Here is a 24,258-nt window from a genome sequence, read left to right on the forward strand (position 1 = left end):
CTCTAGTAAAGGTATTGAGGTGGATCGAGCTAAGATCTCAGTAATAGAAAATCTTCCCCCACCGGTGTTAGTAAAAGGAGTACGAAGTTTTCTTGGGCATGCTGGATTTTACAGAAGATTTATTAAAGATTTTTCCAAAATTGCTAAGCCTCTTTCGACCTTGTTAATGAATGAAGTGAAGTTCGATTTTAATGAGGATTGTTTAAAAGCTTTCCGAATGCTAAAGGAGAAGCTGATTTCTGCACCGATAGTTGCTGCATCAAATTGGGACCTTCCATTTGAATTGATGTGCGATGCCAGTGACTATGCAGTTGGGGCCGTTTTGGGTCAGAGAATTGATAGGGTCTTTTATACAATTTATTATGCAAGTAGAACAATGAATGAAGCTCAATTGAACTATGCCACCACTGAAAAGGAGCTGCTTGCAATAGTATTTGCAGTCGATAAGTTTAGACCATACCTCGTTGGAAATAAGGTCATAGTGTACACTGATCATTCGGCAATAAAGTACCTCATGACAAAGAAAGATGCAAAGCCTCGATTGATACGGTGGATACTTTTATTACAAGAGTTTGATATTGAGATCAGAGATAAAAAAGGAACAGAGAATTCGGTAGCTGATCATTTATCAAGGTTGGAGGGTGCAGAGACACCGGGTAAGAAAGAAGTACAAATAAATGACAGTTTTCCCGATGAGCAATTATTTGCCATCAGAGAAGAGGTGATTGTCCCGTGGTATGCTGATTATGTGAATTTCTTGGCGGCCAACATAGTTCCTTCGGAGATGTCTAGACAACAGCTTAAAAAGTTTTATTCTAAAGTAAAACACTATTATTGGGAAGAACCAATTCTCTACAAGCATTGTGCTGATCAGATCATTCGTCGTTGTGTGCCTGAAGAGGAAATGTGTTCCATATTGTCTCACTGTCACACGTTGCAATGTGGAGGGCATTTTGGGGGGAATAGGACATCGGCCAAGGTACTTCAATCGGGGTTCTTTTGGCCTAGTCTTTTTAAAGACGCTTATAATTTTGTCAAGGCATGTGATCGTTGCCAACGCACTGGTAACATCACAAGGAGGAATGAAATGCCTTTGACCGGAATTTTGGAAGTGGAACTTTTCGATGTCTGGGGAATTGACTTCATGGGACCTTTTCCGTCGTCATATAACAATCTTTATATTTTGCTGGCTGTCGATTATGTATCCAAGTGGGTTGAAGCAGCAGCAACACCAGCTAATGACGGTAAAACGGTTCTCAATTTCCTTCAGAAATTTATTTTTACTCGGTTTGGAACTCCTAGAGCTATAGTCAGTGATGAAGGGAGCCATTTCTGCAATAAGCAATTTGATGCATTGTTGTTTAAATACGGTGTAAGACATCGAACTGCTTTGCCTTATCACCTTCAAAGCAATGGCCAAGCAGAAATCTCAAATAGGGAAGTAAAGAGTATTTTAGAGAAAATGGTGCAAAGCTCGAGGAAAGATTGGTCCAAAAGACTTGATGATGCATTATGGGCATATAGGACAACTTTCAAAACTCCAATTGGTATGTCACCATATAGATTGGTTTTTGGTAAGGCGTGTCATTTACCCGTGGAGTTAGAACACCGAGCCTATTGGGCAATGCAGAAGCTAAACATGGACATGACTGCCACGGGAGAAAAAAGAATGTTGCAGTTGAATGAGTTAGAGGAATTCCGGAATGAGGCATATGAAAATGCGAAAATCTACAAGGAACGAACTAAAGCATGGCATGATAAGAATCTTGTACAAAAGGAATTTTACCCGGGGCAGCAAGTGTTATTATTTAATTCAAGATTAAAGCTCTTCCCAGGAAAACTGAAGTCTAGATGGTCCGGGCCGTATACAATTGTGAAACTATTTCCATACGGAGCAGTAGAAGTATGCAGCGAGAAGAACGGAACTTTTAAAGTGAATGGGCAGAGACTTAAGCCGTACTTGGGAGGTCCTTATGATCAAGCTAAGTTGGTAATTATCTTGCATCCTCAGTGATGAGGAATCTAGCGTCCGGCTAAATGATGTTAACGACAGCGCCCTTGAGAGGCATCTCAAGATTATGTTTTCTTACTTTTAATTTTTATGTAATTTTTTTTTTTAGTTTTAGTTGAACAATTTTATTTTGATGTTATTTTGATTTGTTTCTGTAATAAGAACCGTGAAAATCGTGAAAAAAGAAGAAGGGGGTTATATCATAACAATTGAAATTGAGCCGCAGCTCTAAAATTTAGAGCCACGGCCCTAATGTGATCAGGAAGGGATGAACCAGAAAAAGAGAATTTGAGCCGCAGCTCAAAGAGTTAGAGTCGCGGCGCTATCTAAGTCAGAAGTGCTGAATTTTTATGGGAGGAATTAGAGCCGCAGCCCTATACTGCAGAGCCGCAGCTCTACATAAGTCAGAGAGCAAGCAAGAAAAAAATTGGGCATTTGAGTCGCGGCTCCATTGAACAGCGCCGCGGCCCTAAAGGAACTCGAGCCTAACCTTCGCCTAGTTTTGAATTTGAGCCGCGGCTCTATAACATAGAGCCGCAGCGCCAAATGGGCCCAGATTCGCATATTAAGGGTTTTCAGTTATATTTTTTTTCCCCAAATTCTTCTTATTCTGCCTCTTTCTTCTCTTCTTCTTTTCCTCCGACCAAGTCCATCCTAAAACACCATAGCCATCACAATCTAGCCATCATACCACCCTTAAGCTTCAATTAAACCAAGTTTTCATCATTTCTCTTCCATCCTATAGCCTAAATCTTCTTCAGTTTTCTCTAAATCACATTTCATCCCCATTTTTGAAAACCCTAACCCCTAATTTTCTAATCTTGGAGAAGTATTGGATAAGTTTTGGCATTTTGGGCATCTCTATTATTCAGGATCATTTATCTCTTATCAAGTAAGTGGGATTTATCTACTGTTTTCATTGTACATGGATGGATATTGATTTGTGAATTGTAGAGCGAAATAGATTTGAGCATTGTTGTTATTGGCTGTGTTCTGGTTTATTGTTGGAAGATTTGGGTGATTGCGAGAATTTGGAAAGTTAAGAAATTAAGGAGAGGTGATGTCCAAATTAAGTCTGATTGTTTGGGATCTTTGTTCCAATTTTTGTGAAATAATGGCACCTAAGACTAGAAATACGACTAAAGATAAGGGTAAGGCTTCCACGTCAAGGGCTCGGGACGCTCCTCCCCCACCAGCCCCATCAGATTTTGATGCTGCTCAGTTTGTGAATAAAAAGTTGCAGGATAGATATCTTAAGTTGTGCACTAAGTCGGTCATTCACGAAAGGGGTTTTGAGTATAGCAATGAACCGTATGGAAATTACCCAATTAATGAACGCATCCGGGAAAATATAGCGGCAAGGTAATGGAAAGGGTTTGTAGACAAGGATATCGTTCGAGCAAATATTTCTATTTGCTATGAATTTTATGCCAATTATCCGGAAATGAAGGGTCGAAAGAAGTGCTTTGTGAGGGGTGTGTGGGTGCCCACTGTTGCGGACGCATTGAATGCCCTCTATAGTACTCCTAGTTATGAGGGGAATGAAGAACAGTACGAGGTGTTGGTTGAGGGTGAAATTGATCATGCCGAAATTCTTAATACAATTTCATTCCCTGGAGCGGAGTGGATAATTACTCATAATGAGTATGCTGGGTTGCATTTGTGTCAGTTTACACAGGAAGCTAGAGCATGGGTATACTTTGTTAGTAGTCGGTTGATGCCGTCTGGGCACTTTTCGACTATCAATATGGAACGCATTTATCTAGTCTATGCTTTAGTGAAGGGGCTTCATGTGGATGTTGGCCGTAGAATTCGTGAAAGTATCAATCATGTTCTGAGTGGTTCTACCATAATTGGACTGCCTCATATCCATTTCTTGACAGATTTATGTCTTACCTACGAGGTCCCAGTTTATGACAACGATGTGACTCTGAAGGAGAAACCTCCCATTACTCGAGCGAAAATATCCAAGTATCCATTGCCTATTCCATATGTCCCAGCTCCTCCTCGGAATCGTGCTGCGGCAGCTCAACAAGAAGAAGACCCAGATCTTGGAGGGGATGGAAATGGTGAGAATGACACGGGCAATGCCAATGATAATAATGCTGACCCGATGCAACTGGATCCACCGCTGCTACTGGGTGGTCCAGTTGAGTCCAGTGATCAAGATACCTAGGGTCAGTTGGATTACATTATTCAGCAAAATCAGTATATGGTCCAACAACATCAAATGCCGCATCAATACATGGGTCAGCGATATGATTATGATGTCGCTCATGTGGATCATTTGAATACTCTGGTAAATCGATGGTCTTTGAATGATGCGGGGCAAGACTACTTTCCACCTCCACCTCTGTACCCGCCTTATCCACCACGGTATCCACCTCCTTCGTTTTAAATCATTTGCTATGGAGTCTCCGGTAAGTCTTTTCTTTCTATTTGAGTTTAACATTGGGGGCAATGTTAGTCTTAAGTTTGGGGGAAGGGATTTATTTTTAGTTTTGTTGTTAGTTTTTTTTTGTTTAAATTCAGTTTGAGTCTAATTTTCACGGTGTTGTTAGAGTGTAAACCTAGTTGATAATTGTTTGCCGATGAGATTGAATGATTGCTGTGTTGTATAATCCGAAGGAAGAGTTGTGCATATATATATAAAAAATATCCGTGTGCTTGATTGAAATACTTTGTCACTTCACTGTGGTTAATTGGATATTTGTTCGAACTATTGCTCATAGTTGTAAATGTGGGAATTGAACTCTGTTTATGCATGTTGAATTTTGGATTGTGGATTGTACAAGTTGAAATTTTTCTAGAACTTGCTTGCTTGCTATTTGAGACGAAATCCTAAACAATACACACTTAAGAAGAGGATATAGGTCATCTTTGGAACGTTTGAGCCTTTCAAGCTAACCCTTATATATATATTTTTATCCCTAGTTACCCTATTTGAGCTTTAAAATTGACCTTTTTCATTGCTTAACACATGTTTTGAGCCCATACTTGTATTCGTATATTCATTATTCCCTTTGTCCTATACCATGAGCATAAAACATATCTTTTGATTGGAAGGGGGAGTGAATGTTTAAGGGACATATGTAGAAATATGTGGTTACTCAGTGCAAATAAAAAAAAAAAGATTGAAGAAGAAAAGAACAAAAGAAGAAAAGAAGAAAAGAAAATTATAAATTCAGAATAAACTACATTCCTTAAGTTATTTACTGAAAAATCTAAGTTTGGGGGAATGTAGTTTGAAAAAAAATGTGATGAATAAATAGTCAAATCTTCTCAATCTTGGAAGAAAAGAAAAAAAAGAGTAACAATGGGATGTGAAGTTGAGTTAAAGGGATAGGTTGCTTGGTTTCAATGCTTATGGTATACTTGAGCCTAAAATGTCTTCTCATCCACCTTTACCTAAGCCATCTATTACAAGCTTTGTAAAGTCCTATTGATTTTTAAGTGTGTATTTGTTTACATTAGTGGAGAATAGTAAGTATAGCAAGCATATGGAAAAATCGTGTTGAGTGGATTGATGGTGAGAATTTGGCATGCATAGATTGGTTCAATTCTTTACATTTATTGGTTATGGGTGAATGAGCATGAGTATCGATGAATTACAGTGAATAAGTGAAGTATTTTGATTGAAATTCTGGATTAATTTTTGAAGTGGCACGTTACTTTTCTTTAGAATTATATGCATATGGCATTCATGATTTTTGAGGCTATTTTAATGATTGTCAATTTCGGTTGTTTAGGTTTATAGAGTCTTAGTTGTGTTCTTTACTCGAGGGCGAGTAAAGGATAAGTTTGGGGGAATTTGTTAGGACTAGTTTTGGTATGTTTTTATGGCATGTTTTAAGAGGCAATTTTAATCTTTTATTTGGTTTTGTGCGATATTATGCCGGTGTTTATTGTGTTTTCAGGATTAAGTGTGGTTATGAAGGAAATAGCTTGAAATTGAAAAAAAAGCGCTTAATTCTTGAAGAAACGGTGTTAAACGGGCTAAGGAATGGAAGCTAGTGAAACCGGGGGTCAAATTGAAGATTTGGTGAAAAAATGCAATTTGAGCCGCAGCTCTATGGTGTAGAGCCGCGGCCCTGAGAGTTACAGAGAAGGCAAACATTAATTTGTCATTTGAGCCGCGGCTCTATCAATTGGGGCCGCGACGCTACAAGGAGTTAGAGGGGAATGTTGGATCGTGAAATGCACTAGAGCCGCGGCTCTAAGCAGAAGCACCGCGGCGCCAGTCCGTACGGAACACAAAGTTAGGGCATTTTTCAAGGGCAATTTTGTCCTTTCGCACATAATTAATTAGGGGTTATAAAGGCTTTCTTAATGACGTTTTAAAGGAGGAGTGATAACTCTATAAAATAGTGCTATTTTACCACTTTTTATGTGCTAACTGTTGCTTAATTCTTGAGTTTTTAAGTAATTTATTAAGTTTTTAAGTAATTTTGAATTTATTAGGTTTATTTTAATTTTTTTAGATTTTTGTGTGTTTTTATAAGTATTTTGTTGTAAGATGTTGTAGTTAATTATTTGAATTATTATTGTTAAGTTAGTGGTAAAAAAATGTTGTATTATTGAACTTAAATGTAAAATATAAATTAAGTTATAATTAATATTTTCAAAGAATTAAATTGATTTATTTTATAGTTGAAAATATTATATTATGATTTATTTTATATTTATTTTGTAGGGAATGTATGCTCTTAAAAAGAAAGAAAAATGAAAGATAATATGACATTTTCAAGAAAACAAGACAAAGAGTTGACATTTATAAAAAGCCTCATTTGGGCCCAAGCCCAACAGCCCCATGCAGCTCCTCCACCTGCCTTCCCACGTTGACTCCACCTGTCCAACCAAGCATCACATGATGCAATTGCTTCTTCCAGCTGCCCAAGCCTTCATCCACATGCCAACATATGCACATATGCACATATCCATATGCCCAGCCTTCAGCATATAGCACCTCACCCTGAAGCAACCAACGCCCAGCATCAACAAGTTCATCAATCTGCCATCTCCTTCCTGGGCCCACGCCAAATTGCTACAGGCCCATTTGCACTTCACTCCACGAGAAATTATAGGAAATGACCCAAAATAAAGCCATCAAGAAGCTAATGTCCTCATTTTTAAAATTGTAGATAAATGACCATTTTACATTGTTGATTACCTAAATTGTCATTTTTTTATAATTTATTTATTTATTTAGGACTGTATGACTTTAATATAGTGGTATATGTATATTAGTTTTGTTTAATTAGTTTTTATTTTAAAGTTATATTGATTTTTTAAGTTTTTTATAGGTTGTTGGTATATTATTTTCCAATTAGTGTATATGTTTTTTGTGGTGTGGTATATAATTTTTTTTTTGTGATATTTAATTTATATTTTATTATACATAGTGGTAGTATATAATTTTGTATCATGGTATATACATTTTAATGGTAGTATATAACTTTGTTAGCATAATATATACATTTTTTAGTAATAATTTTGTAAGTTTTGATGGTATATTATTTTTCAACTCAGTATATATATTTTGTGGTATGGTATATTATTCAACAACCCATAAAAAACGAAAAAAAATCAAAATAACTTTAAAATAAAAACCAATTAAACAAAACTAATATACATATACCATAATATTAAAATATTTAGAATAAAATAGTAATTTGTTAAATGGTGTATTTGGTAATATGTGATATTAAATAGATGATTAGGCTATTTTACTACAAAATTAAAAACATGGACATTTACTTACTTTCACACAACATTAAGGGTCATTTTGCATCATTCCACAGCCAAGGCCCAATAGCAATACAAAGTAGCCAGCAGTCCCATTCCAGGCCCAACACCATCTCAGCCGAACCCACTCTGCCAATAGCCACCAAAATGCCAAAAACCACATTTTTATTCCTAATATTTTTCACCAAAATATCAATTCATTATTCCCTATTTTTCTTACCTAAATAAACATTCCTAATTCATTGTTTTACCCTAGCTTTTCACTAATATTTTACCCAACCAAACATTTCATCTTTTCAATACTCTTACACTTACTCTATTTATCCTACCTCTTCCCAACAAAATTAAATTAATCAATTTATTTATTTTAATTTTATTAATTTAATCTCCATATTTTTCCTATAAATAAAGTCTTGTAAGACCATTTGGAGGGCTCTTCTTCTTCATCTTTTTTTTCAACCTCTTCTACACATATTTTTCTCTCTTCTTTTCTATATTTTCTCTACCATTTTCATCTTTTGAAGAGCATGTCAAGTATGTTGTTTTGTAATTTTTATCTAGTTATGAGCTTCTAATCTTTTTCAAAGGTTATTAAGATGATGATGAAGCAAAATGTAACTAGATAGTATTTTTTATTGTATGTTGATTTCCCATTTGTGTAACATTGTTTATGGATTTTTCTATCAAAGATATGCATTTTTCATCTATTATTGATTGTTAAAGCATATTACACTTAGTTCTTCATTATGCAAAAATATGATATTCTTTGATTAAATGTTTTTCATTAAATTGTTCACATCTAATTCTTAGAGCATAAGTATCGTATTTTGCCTAAACATAATCTCTTTGATTCTTTGTAGTTTCATTAGGTTGTAACACAACTAATGATTAGAAATTATATCTTTTATAAGTGAAGAAAAATCCTACATTTTTTAAAGTAACTTGTGCTTGAATAGAAAATGTATCTTGAAAAAAATATAATGTGATTTATTTCAACTATATCTAAACTTGGGAATCAATATACTTATAAATACTATTGAACTTGCATTTTGTGGATTCTAACATCTTAATAATCTTATTTTACATATATCATTTGAAAACCATTTTTCTATTTAATCTTAAATCTTTTTATTACTTGTCTTTTATTTTTCTAAAACAAAATCTCATCAAATATTTGGAACTAGGTTAGAATATTATTGCTTTGTTTGAAATAGTTTCTTTTGATGTTAGTCAACTCCCATGGGTTCGACCTCGTACTTACATAAACATTATATTCTGAAACGATTCGTGCACTTGCGAGTTTAATTATTAAAACATACTCGTTTTGGGTCCAACAAGGAGATTAACCTAGGAGACGACTGAAGGCACATTGTGGAGGGTTGCAAGCGGAATTGAAGAATTCATCACCGTTTTCTTCTTTTCTACTTTGAATTTCTATATTTTGAATGCTTTTAATTTCTTCTATGGTTATTATGGATTTGATCATGAACTAAACTCTTTTTCTAGGGTGTTAATGGATTCTCCTGAACCTTTATTTTAAATTAATGCAAGTTTTATGATTTCAATTTTATCTTGTGATTTATTCAATTCGAACCTAATGCTTGTGAATGATTGATCACCATTAACATGAAATATATGATTTTGATTCGAAATCTGAGAAGTGAGAATTGAATAATATGCTGTAATTGGATAAACATAGATTTCATATTAGGACGAGAGTATCTGTGTGGTCTGTATAGTTTTAGGGTTGTTAATCTTAATGCCTATCTTATGTTTATTTATCACAGAGATGTAGAAAATTTGCATAAGATTGAGATTTATATATCTTAATACGAATATAAGTTATTATTGTTGACCTGCTATCACAAGAGAGGAATTGAATAGTAACATTTGTGTTAAGGAGAATTAAAGAGGATGGTTGATGAAATTAATTGCCCTAGTTCTTAATCCATTGAATTTTCTTAACGTTATTTATTTTCAGTTATTGAAGTTAATTTTAGAATTTTGTTTTACAATTTTAGTTAATTCTTGAGACTTATTTATTGTAAGCCAAATAGAAATAGGAACTAAGTTTTGGTACTTAGTATACAGTCCTCGTGGGAACGATCTTACTTACTCATTACTACTTGTTACGATTACGTGCACTTGCGTATCGAAATTATACAACACAAGGCCCACGCCAGACCAAGTTTCCCACCAGTAGCCACCATAGCTTATTTTCCCCTTATTGAGCCCATCAAAATGCTTTTGTACCCTTGTCTCTTTGTTTAAAAATACCACACTTTTTACCCAAACTTTTCTATACATTTTATCCAAACTCATCATCACCCCTACAATTTACCCCTATTTGCCAAATTATAATTAATTTAATCAATTTAATTAATTTAAATTGATTATTTTAATACCCATTTTTTGGCTATAAATAAGGGATTTGGGTGCTCATTTTAGGGGGGAGGTTACCATACCAAAAATTCTACACATTTCAAAACCTCTATATTCTCTTTATCTTCTTCTTCTTTTTGATAATTTTCTATGTATTTTTAGAGGAAAAATTTGGGGGTTCATCCTCCAAATTTTCGTATTTATGTTTGTAATTTTTAGTTTGTATTTGCTATTTTAGTTATGTGTTTCTAAGCTTTTTAAGATAATTAAGGTGATGATGAAACAATATGTAACTAGATAGTGTTTATTTTGTATAGTGATTTCTCATTTTGTGCAACAAAGTTTATGGATTTTTCTTGTTCAAATATCTTCTTTCATCTTAAATATCATGTATTTTGGATTGTTAGCACATATTTACACTTTGTTCTTCATTAGTGCTAAAACATAATATTCTTTATGTAAGATGTGTCATTAAATTGTACACATCCATGCTTAGAACAAAAATATTATGTTTTGCCTTATAAATAATGTTTATTGATTTATTTGTTATTTCATTAGGTTGATTTACATTAAATACTTTGAAATTATAATTTTGAAAAGTGAAGAAAAATCTAATCTTTTTTAGAAGTAATTTGTGCTTGAACTTATAGATTTATTTAGAAAATGATAGTTTGATTTATTTTAACTATCACTAAAACTTGGGAATCAATGTACTTATAAATATTATTGAGCTTATATTTTGTGGATTCTAATCCTTAACAATCTTATTTTACCATCTTGTTTACAATTATTAATTTAGTAATATATATTATCTTTAATTTCTATATTATGATATTTTATTTTATTTTTATTATACGAAAATCTCATCAATCTTTGGAATTAGGTTAGAATTTATTAATTTTTGTTTAAAATAGTTTTCTTTTTTATTTTAGACAACTCCTTTGGGTTCGATCTCATGCTTACACGAACACTATATTTCATATACGATTCATGCGCTTGCGAGTTATAAATATTTAAAACATACCCGTTTTGAGTTCATCATATGGGCCCACCTACATGTGTTCTAAGAAAATAATTTATATAACAAAAGCAAAGCACTCTACTGTAATCCCAAGTGGGTGAGTGTGCTTTCCATTATTTTGTTTTTTAATTTTCAAGTTTGTCGTGTCAAATAAATTGATCAAGTGACAGTGACTAGAGTAAGGTCTGCAGCATGATCTCCACATGTTTGTCCACGTAATTAACAAGGAGTGAGCAACAGGTAGCCATTTACTAAAGGGTACGAAGAGGTATACCTGTATTTTAACACATTGTCAATATCAGCCGCAATCTTACCATTCACCAATAATTCAACAGCTCACATTAGATGAAGGACTAAAACCTTCAAATACAACTGAGGGACTTTAGAAAGACACATTATCTATACATAATATATATAGATATTATTTAATATTTTTTCAAATTATTAATAAAATTTAAGTTTCACTTAAGAAAATATTAAATAAAGTGTATTTAATATTTCTCGTTCAGTAATTAAATTGAAAATAATTAATTGGATTTTCCAAAAAAAAAAAATTAATTGATTGGATGAACCATTCTTTCTACTTTCCTTGACACGTTTGTTGAAAAGTCATATTCACGTCAAAAGGAAAATATGTCATTTTCTAAGAGATATAATATATTATTATTAAGTCACATACTTGATTGATTATTTTTTAGTCAATGTTGTTAGCAATATCATAACGAATGTATCTTTACTTTCAAAAGGACAGTGTTTAATTAAATTCGTGAGAATGAATGATCAGCACGATTTTTTTAATTAAATTTTGCATATCAAAATGTTAATTACATAAAATCTACAAAATTAATACATATATAAAATTGATCAACCGACACATGATTTATTAAACAAAAGAAAAACAATTAAGGGCCCTTTGCTTTTTTTTTTTCTCTTGTATTAAATAATTAGAAAACATAACCGCGCTTCGCGCAGTCTTTTGTAATTATTACAAAATATACATATTTTAAAATACTTTTAGGAGATTGCTACGATATGGATTTTTTTTCACCCTACTCGTACAACATGTTCTTTATATGGACACGTGATGGCGTATTGACCACAATTTTTTTTTCATAATAGTGTCCTTTGTATATCAAACCTCTTGAAAGTTTTTGAAAAATTCTGAATAATTAAAATACCGAAAACAAAGTTAAAAAAATTTGTTGTACATGTGCTTTTATTTTTTATTATTATTATCATTATTATACGCTTTACGTAATTTTTTTTATAAACAATCTAAATTATGTATATGGAAATTTATGTTTTGTATAAGACTTATTTTGGACGATTACCCGTTTGAACCCTTTAGTTTTAAAAATTATCTTTTAGAACTCGTGTTTTGTCAAAAGGTTAAATATAAGATTTGGATATATCGATTATTTGAACATTGTATTTTGGCCGATTACCCATTTTGACCCTTTATTTTTATAATTTAACATTTGGACCATATATTTATTCAAAAGGTTAAAAATTATTTATAAAAATTAAATTATATATAATTTATGTTTTTTGTAAGGGTTCACATCATTTTGAACCTTGTATTTTAGCCGATTACCTGTTATGACTTATTTTTAATAATTAACTTGTGGACCTCAAGTTTTGTCAAAATGTTAAAAATAAGAATAGATAGATCGGTTATCTGAACACAATACTTTGGCCGATTACTCGTTTTAACTCTTTATTTTTAAAAATTAGCCTTTGGACTATGTATTTATTCAAAGTGTTAAAAATTCTTTATAGAAAGTAAATTATATAAATATATATAATTTATGTTTTACTTAAGGGTTCACATCATTTTGAACTTTGTATTTTAGCCGATTACCCATTTGGACCATTTATTTTTTTTAAATTAACTCGTGGACCTTGTATTTACTCGTTTAGATAATTTATTGTTAAAAATTGACATTTGGATCTTGTATTTTGTCAACAGGTTATAAATAAAAATAGATAGATTATTTATTTATTTATTATTATATATAGATTACTCATAATATATAGATATAGATTAACATAATAGAGTGTCTATGTTTTTTCCAAACTAACTATATATCACCACATCATATGATCCTTTATATATATATATATATATTAAAAAAATATCTTAATTAAATATTTAAAAAAATAAAGTTTAAATAATTAATAATAAAAATGAATAAAAAAATTAGATTAAAGGAAAAAATTGAAAAAATAGTTATTAATAATAAAAATGAATAAAAAAATTAGATTAAAGGAGAAAATAGAAAAAATAGTTTGGAGTAATTTTAGAGTGCCACATCATCTCCTTGAAGCTCTCCTTTATATATATATAGATATATTAAAAAAAATATCTTAATTAAATATTTAAAAAAATAAAGTTTAAATAATTAATAATAAAAATGAATAAAAAAATTAGATTAAAGGAAAAAATAGTTATTAATAATAATAAAGAATAAAAAAATTAGATTAAAGGAGAAAATAGAAAAAATAGTTTGGAGTAATTTTAGAGTGCCACATCATCTCGTTGAAGCTCTCCTTTATATATATATTGTTATACCCAGATTTCGAGCCATAGTAAATATGACCTCGAAAGCTGAGTTCGCAACAAATGGTCTCGTGAGGATTAGTGATCTAGGGTTGTAAGTCGAGCCTGCAAAGTATGATGTATGATTTCGAATGCGGTGATCTCGAAATGACCTCGATCTCGAAAGGTAGCTCCGAGAACACCTTCATCTTCAGGAACTTCAGAGCATGGTTCTTGAGCTCGACATCCCATCTCGAAAGAAATGTTAGCTCGGGAGATGTCAGTGACTCGCACAATGACATGAGACCAGAAATGCTGGAGACTTGAAGATACGCCATAACCACCTTGAGTATCAACAAGTGTAATAACTATGAGATGTAGTCCTCATTAGTTGATGTAAATCCTCAAGAATTGTGGGATATTATTTAATACAGTTATACGCCCCCTGATCTTTGGGGGACGTTTCCTTTAATATCTGATTATTGGCATTTAAAGCCATTTATTTGTATTCACAAAAGAGTAACTACCCAAAATATGTGGGATAGTATTCTGCATCCTTCTCTATAAATAGAGAAGACATGCACCATTGTAAATGACCGAAATCTTAATTCTTGAGAGAAAACTCTGGAGAATTCTTGCTAAAGAATTGTTTAGAGATAATCTTGAGATTAATAACAGAGACTCGTGGACTAGGCAGATTTAACTGCTGAACCACGTAAAAAACCGTGTTCGATTCGTTTGTTTATTTTTGGCCATTGTCTTAAATTGTTTACGTGCTCTATTCTTTTATCTGTTGACGAAAAACGGCGTCAACATATATATAGATAAGAAATGTTAAATGTATTTTATTATACTTTTTTTACACTCTTATACCAGAATGATAATATTTGTATTTTACTAATTATTTATAATATTTTTAAAATATAAAAAATTAAATAATATCAATGTGTCATGCATTTGAAAGCTTAATTTTTTTTTATTTCCCATATAACTTTTAATTAAGGAAAAAAAATTCTTAAATTCATCAATAATTCAAGGAATGCATTATATTAAATAAAGTTATAATAACAGGACTTGCATGTTCAAAAAACATACAAATCTATATTATAATTATTAATTATAGCCAAAATTAAATACAACTAACAAATAATTAAGAGCACTTAATTAATAATACATATTCAACTAATTGCTTATAATAAAAGACCCTTTTCCTTCATGCTTTCCACAGTGTCTTTGAGACTCACTTCCAAAGGAATATAGTCAATTCCCAAACTTTTTACCTTCTCACTTGATACATGGTATTTTGGTAGGATCGGAAAGTCTTCACCTCTGTCAAAAAAAAAAAAATATATATATATATTTGAATTCTCTAAATACATTTCTCATATAAGAGTGATTAACTTATATATAATAACATTAATAAGCAACTAATTCAAACAAATTAAGAATGCATATTTATAGCAAGAGAAATTTGTGAAAATGTCATATTTTTTTAAGTGATTTTGTACTTGGCTGGTGTCTAAATTTTTTGACCAAATATTTATAATTTTTGACCAACTGTTTGAAATTTTCGATCACCTGTCTAAATTATGAGTGGTCATTTTGTAAATAATTATTAAAACTAGGTTAGAATGCAAAATAACTTTAAAAAATATGTCATTTGGCCAAGAGACCGTTATAGTAAGAGTAAGAGAAATTGGTGAAAATGTCATTTTTTTAAAGTTATTTTGTACTTTGCTGGTGTCTAAATTTTTCGATTAGTTGTCTAAAATTTTCGACTGACTGTTTGAATTTTTCGATCACCTGTCTAAATTTTCGATTAGCTGTCTAAATTATGAGAGATCATTTTTTAAAGAATTATTAAAACTAGACTATAATACAAAATAACTTTAAAAAATAGATCATTTTGCTAATTAAGAGACGGTTATAGTAATAATATACTTACTTTGCAAGAGATGTTATTTCAGGGTAAAGTTGTCTTAGAATCTTGGAAGTCTCAGAAAGATTTGCAACATTACCACCAAGACAATGTCTTCCACTAGCTGATTCAACTTCAAATGCTTGAATATGTGTTGTTGCAACATCTCTTACATCAACAAATGCAAAAATTGTACTTCCAAAGGGTTGAGGTCCTGTCAAAATTATTATTATTTCAAAAAAAATTAAAAAATTAAAAAACATCTGATGAAGTATACTACTACAATATTACACTGGTTTATTAATTACATTAGTGGTCAACTGTATTGTTTTCTTGACTATCAATAGTTTTGGCTATTATATGATCAGTCTTTGTTCCTCATTTTTAAAATTGATACAAGTCAAACAATAATTTGACAATTGGTCATATATTTATATACTTAGTAAAAATAAATAAGACAAAAATGTCATTGTCAAAGCATATATATATATATTTCTCAAATCTTCAATCAACTTTAGAGAAAAGTAAAATTCGATGATTTCAATATTGGCTTAGTGCAATTTGCTTAATTTGTTTTTATTCATATATTTATATATACTATATAGACTAAGTCATTATTTGCTTAGTTTTATTTATAAATTTTTTTAAATATATTTATTAAATTTATATTATTGTCATATAAATTTTAAATAAATAAATAATATTATATGTAAAAATACCATAAATATATTAAATAAAATATTTAACCAAAATATTATTATGCATCTATATAAATATTATATGATAACTTTTTTAAATATACATGATAATTTTTTAATAAAAATTAATATTATGTATTATATATTATTATAATGATATTTATAATATAGAAATTTATATGAATATAAGTATTAAATATTATTACAACAATAATGTATAATATTTGAATTCATATTAATATATAATTAGTAAAAAAATTATGATTATATATTATTATCATAATAGTATTTTATAACATTTAAATTTATATTAATATAATTATTAAATATCTACTCTTGTATTATATGTTATTAATTATAATAATGATATTTTATAATATTTAAATTTATATAAATATAATTAGTAAAAAAATTCGGATTATATATTTTTATCATAATAATATTTTATAATATTTAAATATATATTAATATAATTATTAAATATCTTGTATTAAATATTATTATAATAATAATATTTAAATATGAATATATATTAGTTTTATATATAAATATTATTATAATAATATTTATAATTAATAAATATCTATTTTTATATTATATAATTAATATATTAATAAATATTAATATTAATATTTTGAATTTATATTAATATAATTAATAAATATGTTAGTTTTAATGAAATATTTTGTTAAATATTTAGAATATTCTATTAAAATTAACAAAATAAATTATTAAAACAAAAAATTTATGTTATTTACGAGAAGATATATATGTATATATATACCATCTACTTGATTGAGAAGCAACTTGACACTGCTATTAACAGTTGGAGGTATAAGAGGACCAATTACTACTCCTGGGTGGATAGTGACCAAATCCATCCCATTTTCTCTTGAAAATTTCCAAGCAACATCCTCAGCTAGAGTTTTTGAAAGTGCATACCATTCCTATCAATTAAAAACAAACACAATAATCATAATAATAATAATAATATAAGATTGACCATCACAAAAGTAATGACAATATATATTCTATAATAGAACAAAACTAAATACGCACCTTAATTTGGTCAATTATTTACAAACCAAAAGAAACAATTATATACATGTGATAGGAATTTTAATAGAAAAAGTTATTATAATGCATTATAAGAACTTAGATATAGGGTGTTTTTATGATAGGGGCTTGAAAAAAGGCGTCCGGTGCGCTTTTTTTGTGTTCCCTATTGTGAATAGTTTTCGGTGTAATTTTTTTATGACCGTATATATTGTATTTATTTAGAGCATCTTATAAATTTTCAGAAAATTTCGAATAATTTGCAGTGCCGAAAACTAGATTTAAACAAACTATTTTCCACGCGCATAAAAAAAATTTAGTCACGAGTGCAACAACCTGTTTAAACCTTATTTTCAGTACTGTAAACTATTCAGAATTTTCTGAAAATCGTGCTGATGCTTTAAATAACTACAATATACACGGTCATAAAAAAAATTGCACTAAAAACTGTTCAAAGGTTGAGAATACTAAGAGCCCCACCAATAAAGCTTAAAGTGAAGCCCTTATTCGAGAATTTCCCTAAAAATGTATACCTTCAAATGCAGACAAATAGCAGGGTCAGAAAACCATGTCTCATCGACAACATCAGGGCCAATAGGTTTTCCTGCGTACATAAGTGAAGCCATGGAAGAAGTTACCACCACTCTTTTTATGGTTGCAACTTTTGCACATGATTTCAATACGTTAAGGGTTCCCTTCACTGCTGGGTCAACTATTTCTGCCTGAAATAGATTAATACAAAAATTGTATATTATTCATTATTATCACACAGTTTAACAAAATAAAAAATGGTTTAAACTCTAGTGTATATCTATGAATATAATATGTGAGGGTGTATATGAATACCTGAGGGTCAGAAGCTGAGAAAATTGAAGGAGAAGCTGTATGAAAGAGACCATGACATCCAGCCATTGCAGGATCAAAAGAGCCTTCTTCCAACAAATTTGCTTGAAACAAATGAAGTCTTTCTTTAGCTCCATCTAGTGCAACCAAGTGATCTGTTTCCTTTGGATCATCTATAATAAAATGTACAATTTAGAGGTAATAATAATAATAATAATAATCCCAGAAGATAAAAACTTTAAAATAAGAGATTAAGAAAATGGAATATATAATTACTTAGGTTAAGAACAGTGGCATTGACAGTGTAACTACGTTGAAGTAAGAACTTGACGAGCCATGAAGCTATGTAGCCTGAAGCTCCAGTCACACACACCACCTTTCCTTCCCCACTCATCGTCATTTTCTCTCTTTATATATATATATATATATATATATATATGTATAGATCCTTGGCTACTTCTTCCGGTATTTGGAGCTATAATGGGTACTATATATACATAGTGCCAATGTTTACAGCCCCAAGAGAAAACGATTAATTGTTATATACAAATTCCAATGTTTGACCAATTACTATTTTATCTAACTTTTGGGTTTGGAGATTAGTCAATTATGTCATGCCCCGGCTAGTTGCTTTTAAACAAGGTTAGACTAGGTGCATGAGTATATATATATATGCAATTAAAAGAATAATAGTATGATCAAATGTTAATCTAGTTATTCGAATAGATAGATATATAATATATGTATATATAGTCATATATATATGCCACTAAAGATTGTACTATAATTAATAATAAAATATCTATAGAAAAAAGCTATACAAATTTTGGTCAGAGAATAATAATTGATTTCATTTGAGAATGGACACATGTGGTGGTTCCAAATAATAACACGATATATTCAAATTATACGGTAATTTGCCAGTTAAGCCTATGCCCTATGTATTAGATTATACATATATATATATAAGAATTAATTGAATTTTTATTGTCCAAATAACACTCCATAGAAAATTGAGTTGAATTCAATGACAAACACCGCAGAAAAATTCAAACACAAAACTAGTAATAAACGAGAATTTGACAGAAACAAAACAAGCATACAAATTAATTTACGAGGAAAACTTTAAAGACGAAAAAAGAACTACAGATAAAGAAGAAGAAAAACTTATTATTCAAATTAAATAGTATAAAAAAATGTGATATTTAATTCATATCTACTATACATATATATATATATACATGCAGACAATTATGGCACAAGAGTGAGTAAGAAAGAATCAAAATTCTAGAATTTATATCTCTTCTGTATAAAAAGTGGATAGATAACAAAAAAATTTTGGTTTTAACATTTTTTATTTTTTTTTTCATTAATTTTAACGGAATATTTTTATATTTAACATAATATTTTTATATTTAATGGTAGATTTTAAATATAACTTAAACTTAAATAAATAAATTATTAAACAAATTAAAATAAGATATTTTGCAATGATAATTATTTAAAAATAATAAAATCATATATTTTATAACTTAAATAAAATTTAATTAAACTTAAACTTAATATTATATTAAACATATAATATATAATCTTTTGTTGTCACTGTCAAATTAAAAAACTAGAACAAATATAAATTTATAAAAAATTAATTAATTAATTAAAATATGATATTTTAAATATATTTTATGATAATTTAAATAATTAAATCATATTTATTTAAAAATAATAAATGCATACATATCATTTTTTTTATCTTATAAATTTATGTGATAATTTATTTTTTATCAAGTGATTGGAGCTCTTTTTCTTAATCAAATTCACCAAAGAACATTGCGAGATACATTAGAAACTAAAAATAGTTAATGCATGTACATTACTATTTACGTAAACTATGACTTTTTCTATTCTTACTTTATTTCTATTATTTATTTCTTTTTAAATATTATTGTATTTTATATATGTCATGTAGTCATGTAAATATATATATCTATGTCAACGTTATGTTTATATATCATATATGTAGAGATTATTGAAATAAATATTTATATATACTATAAAATTATAATTTATTCTATATATATTTTAAAACAGTTAACTAGTTTTTATTAAAATTATAGATAATATTTACGACTTTAAAACTAAGCAAACGTGCATTACACGTTGCTTCCACCTAATCTATAGATATATGCAAAAATATCATATATATATATATATATATAACAAATTATTTCTAATAAATATCTTCGTAATAAATATCGTAATAAGAGCAATCAATAAGAGATCTTAAACATCCAATGTCACAAATTATTGGAAGCTTAATTTTATTTGAAAATAATATATCATTAATTTTCAGAATGCCTATGCCCATTTTCCATGAAATTGTTCGTCAAAGTTCAGTAATAATATTCAAATATGAACCATAATTTCTACTCAAGCTACATGCTGACTGGCCAATAAAAAAGACCAAGTCCAATAATACAAAGTAGATTTTTTTTTTAATTTAAAATATGTAACTAAGGCTCTGTACTTATTGTACTAAAATACAAAACTATACAAGAACAATCAACCATTAAATATTCAAAGAATAAATGTGTTATACTTTCACACATCTCAAGCAATTTCAGAATTTTAATTTATAATGTATGCCCTTTATTTACATGATACGTATATATATATATATATATATATATATATCATTGACCATATATGTTAGTAAGTGTTCACAATCGAAAACTAAAATATATACAAATTTAATATTTGAAAAATATGTTACTTAATATATTAAATGTATATTTTTTTTGTGTGTCAATGTATTAAATAATTTATATTAGCTTATTGCGTATATTTTAAAATTATTTCTAAATTACAATTGGTTTTCTATGGATATATATAGTTGTTATATTCAAATATTATTTGTTTTTGCATAAAATATTTTAGCCCCTCCATTCAGGCTGAGTTCTTCGCTCGATCAAGATTCAAGAAGCATTTAATTGACTAACAAATAATATAATTTGCAAATATAAATATAATTATATTTCAATTTAAAATGACTTTATTTTAGAAAACATGCATGATCATGATATCATTTTACGAAGCAATTTGAGTCTAAAACATTGTTACGAAGCAATTTGAGTCTAAAAAATTGATATCGTTTTTGTTTGCTTTTCTTTTCAAGTCCCGACATTGTGTAACATGATCAATAATTAATTAAACGATTAATTCATTTACGTAAGCCATAAACTAGTTTAATGAAAAATTCATTTCCAGCCTACAAAGTTGAACCGAAATATCATTCCTTTCAACTAGGAAAATTTTCAAATGAATTAATATTTATATATAGGATAATTTTTGTTCAGGGATTTCCCTATAAGTCTTGGTGGGGTTCTCAGCCTTTGAACAATTTTTGGCGAGATTTTTTTTTATAACCGTGTATATTGTAGTTATTTAAAACATCAGTACGATTTTCATAAAATTTCGAATAATTTAAAGTATAAAAAACTAGGTTTAAACATGTTGTTGCACGCATGACTAATTTTTTTTATGTGCGTGGAAAATAACATGTTTGAACCTAATTTTCACTACTGTAAACTATTTGAAATTTTCTAAAAATTTACAGGATGCTCTAAATAACTACAATATACATTATCATAAAAAAATTGTGTAAAAGACTGTTCACAAATCAAGAACACTGAATAATCTCACAAATAGGAATTAAAGTGAAGAGTAGAAATTCCACGTGTGTGTGTATATATATATATATATATTAGTGATATATGGTAAGGCAATAGCTGATCTCCATATATTTTGACAAATTCAAAGTCGTGACAAGACAATTTTGACTAAAAATATAAATCTTGCTAATAAAAAAATACATGGTAAATATGTTATTACTAAATGTAAGTAGACAAATGAATTAGTCATAAAAAAATATTATGATTACATATATAATTTTAGTCATAACAAATTTTATTATTATATGTAATAGATTGGTCCTTATAACTATATTATTAACAATATATTTGGAACTAAATATTATATATTTTAGTTACAAGTAGTTTTTTATTGTGAATAAAATGAAAAATTTGTGTAGTGAGTACAAAATATCACTAAATTGTGGATCTATATTAATATATTAGTTACAAGTTTCGTTTTATTTTTTATTTTTAACAAATATTGTAGGTTTTAGATTTGGCATGCATTAATTAATTAGTATTTAACTTTCTTTGCGAAAAGTCAGTGACGTATTTGCACATGCACACAATGAATGGGCTATTTGGTGGGTTGGTATGTAATAGCTATAAATATTAATTATTTGATAGGATAGAAAACAGTTGACTTTTATCACTTTTAGTCACAATTTGACTAAAAATCAAAATATTATAGCTAAGAAAAAATGTCATGATAAATATATTTTCTAAAAAGCCATTGACTGTACTAAATAGGATTTATATTTTTTTGGACTTTGTGTTTTATCCTATTACTTGTTTGAAGATTTGTGTTTTGACAAATTATTTTTTGGACCCTATGTTTTGTAAAATGGTTAAAATAGAATCATAAACTTAATTTTGATGAAGAAAAAATTGAATATAACAACACGGATTTTAAGTAGAATGATTTTATTTTTGTTTGAATTGTTAGTTTGGTAAATTATTTGTAATTTTAGTTGAAAAAACATTGACCAAAATCAGGTTTAGGGTTCTATTTTAACCATTTTGCAAAACATATGGTCCAAAAAGTAATTTGTCAAAACACAGGGTCCAAACAGGTAATGGAAAAAAACACGGGGCCTAAAAAAGTATAAACCCTACTAAATAATATAACTAAATGATTATATGAAATAAATTGTGACTAAGTGACAACTTATAATTAGATATATTTTTTAGTTACAAACAATTATTTATTGTGACTAAAAGTGACATTTAATCATAAAATTATGTTGCAACTAAATAGTAATTTTTTTAAAGTGAGAATAAACATGTAGATAACATTAATTGAGCATTTGGAAAAGAAAAATTAATTGTGTTCTTTGTCATAATACTAATGCTCATTGCCCAATTATTTTATTTTCTTTGGCAAAATGCCTTTTTTAAAAGGGAAATTTGATTTTTAATGCAATAAGTGACACTTCGTTTGAAAAATACCTTATCCCTATAAGTCTCTCGTTTTGGTCCTACTAATGCCGTTACTACCCAAAATACCCCTGGCATAATTTTCCCTCTCTTTTTCTCATAGTCTTCACTCTCTATCTCTTATTTCCCTCTCTATCTCTCAAACTCTCGTACACAAAAAAAAAAAAAAGCCGGCCACCATTAATTTGCGTTTCGGATCTAGGGCCAAGTTGTGAGTCCTTTCAAGTCAAGAAACTTCATTTTGGATTTCGGATCTAGGGGAAAAAATCGTATAGGTAAGTATATATTTGTTATATGTTATATGTAGTGAGGAAACTTGTCTGGTTACATTACTTGTCTTATTTCGAACAGATCTGTGTATGCCTTCATGTTTTATTGCAATTTTTCACGGAATGAATTTTGGATACTTCGTGCGTTTTTTTCTGGATTTTTTTCCTGCCTCAATGAGTTTCGATGAAACTCGATAGGTCTCGATGTGTTGCATGCATGCTGGCTCGATGGTCCTCAATGGACCTCGACACGCCTCGATAGTGTTAGGATGTTAGTACCTCGATGGTACTCGATAAAACTCGATACGTGTATAAGAGTTTAATTGGATTTAATAACTCGATGGTACTCGATAAAACTCGATAGGTGTATAAGAGTTTAATTGGATTTAATAACTCGATTGTAATCAATTGTACTCGATAAAACTCGATAGGTGTATAAGAGTTTAATTGGATTGTTTGCCTCGATTGTACTCGATAGTTGTATAAGAGTTTAATGTTGGAAAAAGTTTATACAAGATCTTTATTTATTTTCATGTATATCTAATATTAAACAAATTAATACAAGATAGCCTAAAACATGTTTCTAAAATTGAATTCAAAGAGAAACAAATAATATAATACTTACAATATACGCAGCGGAATTAAGA

The 24,258-nt window shown here is 29.2% G+C and overlaps 1 protein-coding gene across 1 annotated transcript; it reads right to left on the reverse strand.

The window, feature by feature from the left end:
* Positions 1-14,735: 14,735 nt before the first annotated feature.
* Positions 14,736-18,646, reverse strand: LOC133829714 (phenylacetaldehyde reductase-like). The gene is made up of 6 exons (XM_062259487.1): positions 18,490-18,646; positions 18,217-18,386; positions 17,904-18,092; positions 17,099-17,261; positions 15,644-15,830; positions 14,736-15,027 (listed from the first exon to the last, which is right to left on the reverse strand). Exons 1-6 carry the CDS (start codon positions 18,611-18,613, stop codon positions 14,889-14,891), a joined length of 972 nt encoding a protein of 323 aa, XP_062115471.1. The 5' UTR covers positions 18,614-18,646; the 3' UTR covers positions 14,736-14,888.
* Positions 18,647-24,258: the final 5,612 nt, after the last annotated feature.

This window comes from Humulus lupulus, chromosome 4 (assembly GCF_963169125.1).
Source record: "Humulus lupulus chromosome 4, drHumLupu1.1, whole genome shotgun sequence".
NCBI lineage: Eukaryota > Viridiplantae > Streptophyta > Magnoliopsida > Rosales > Cannabaceae > Humulus > Humulus lupulus.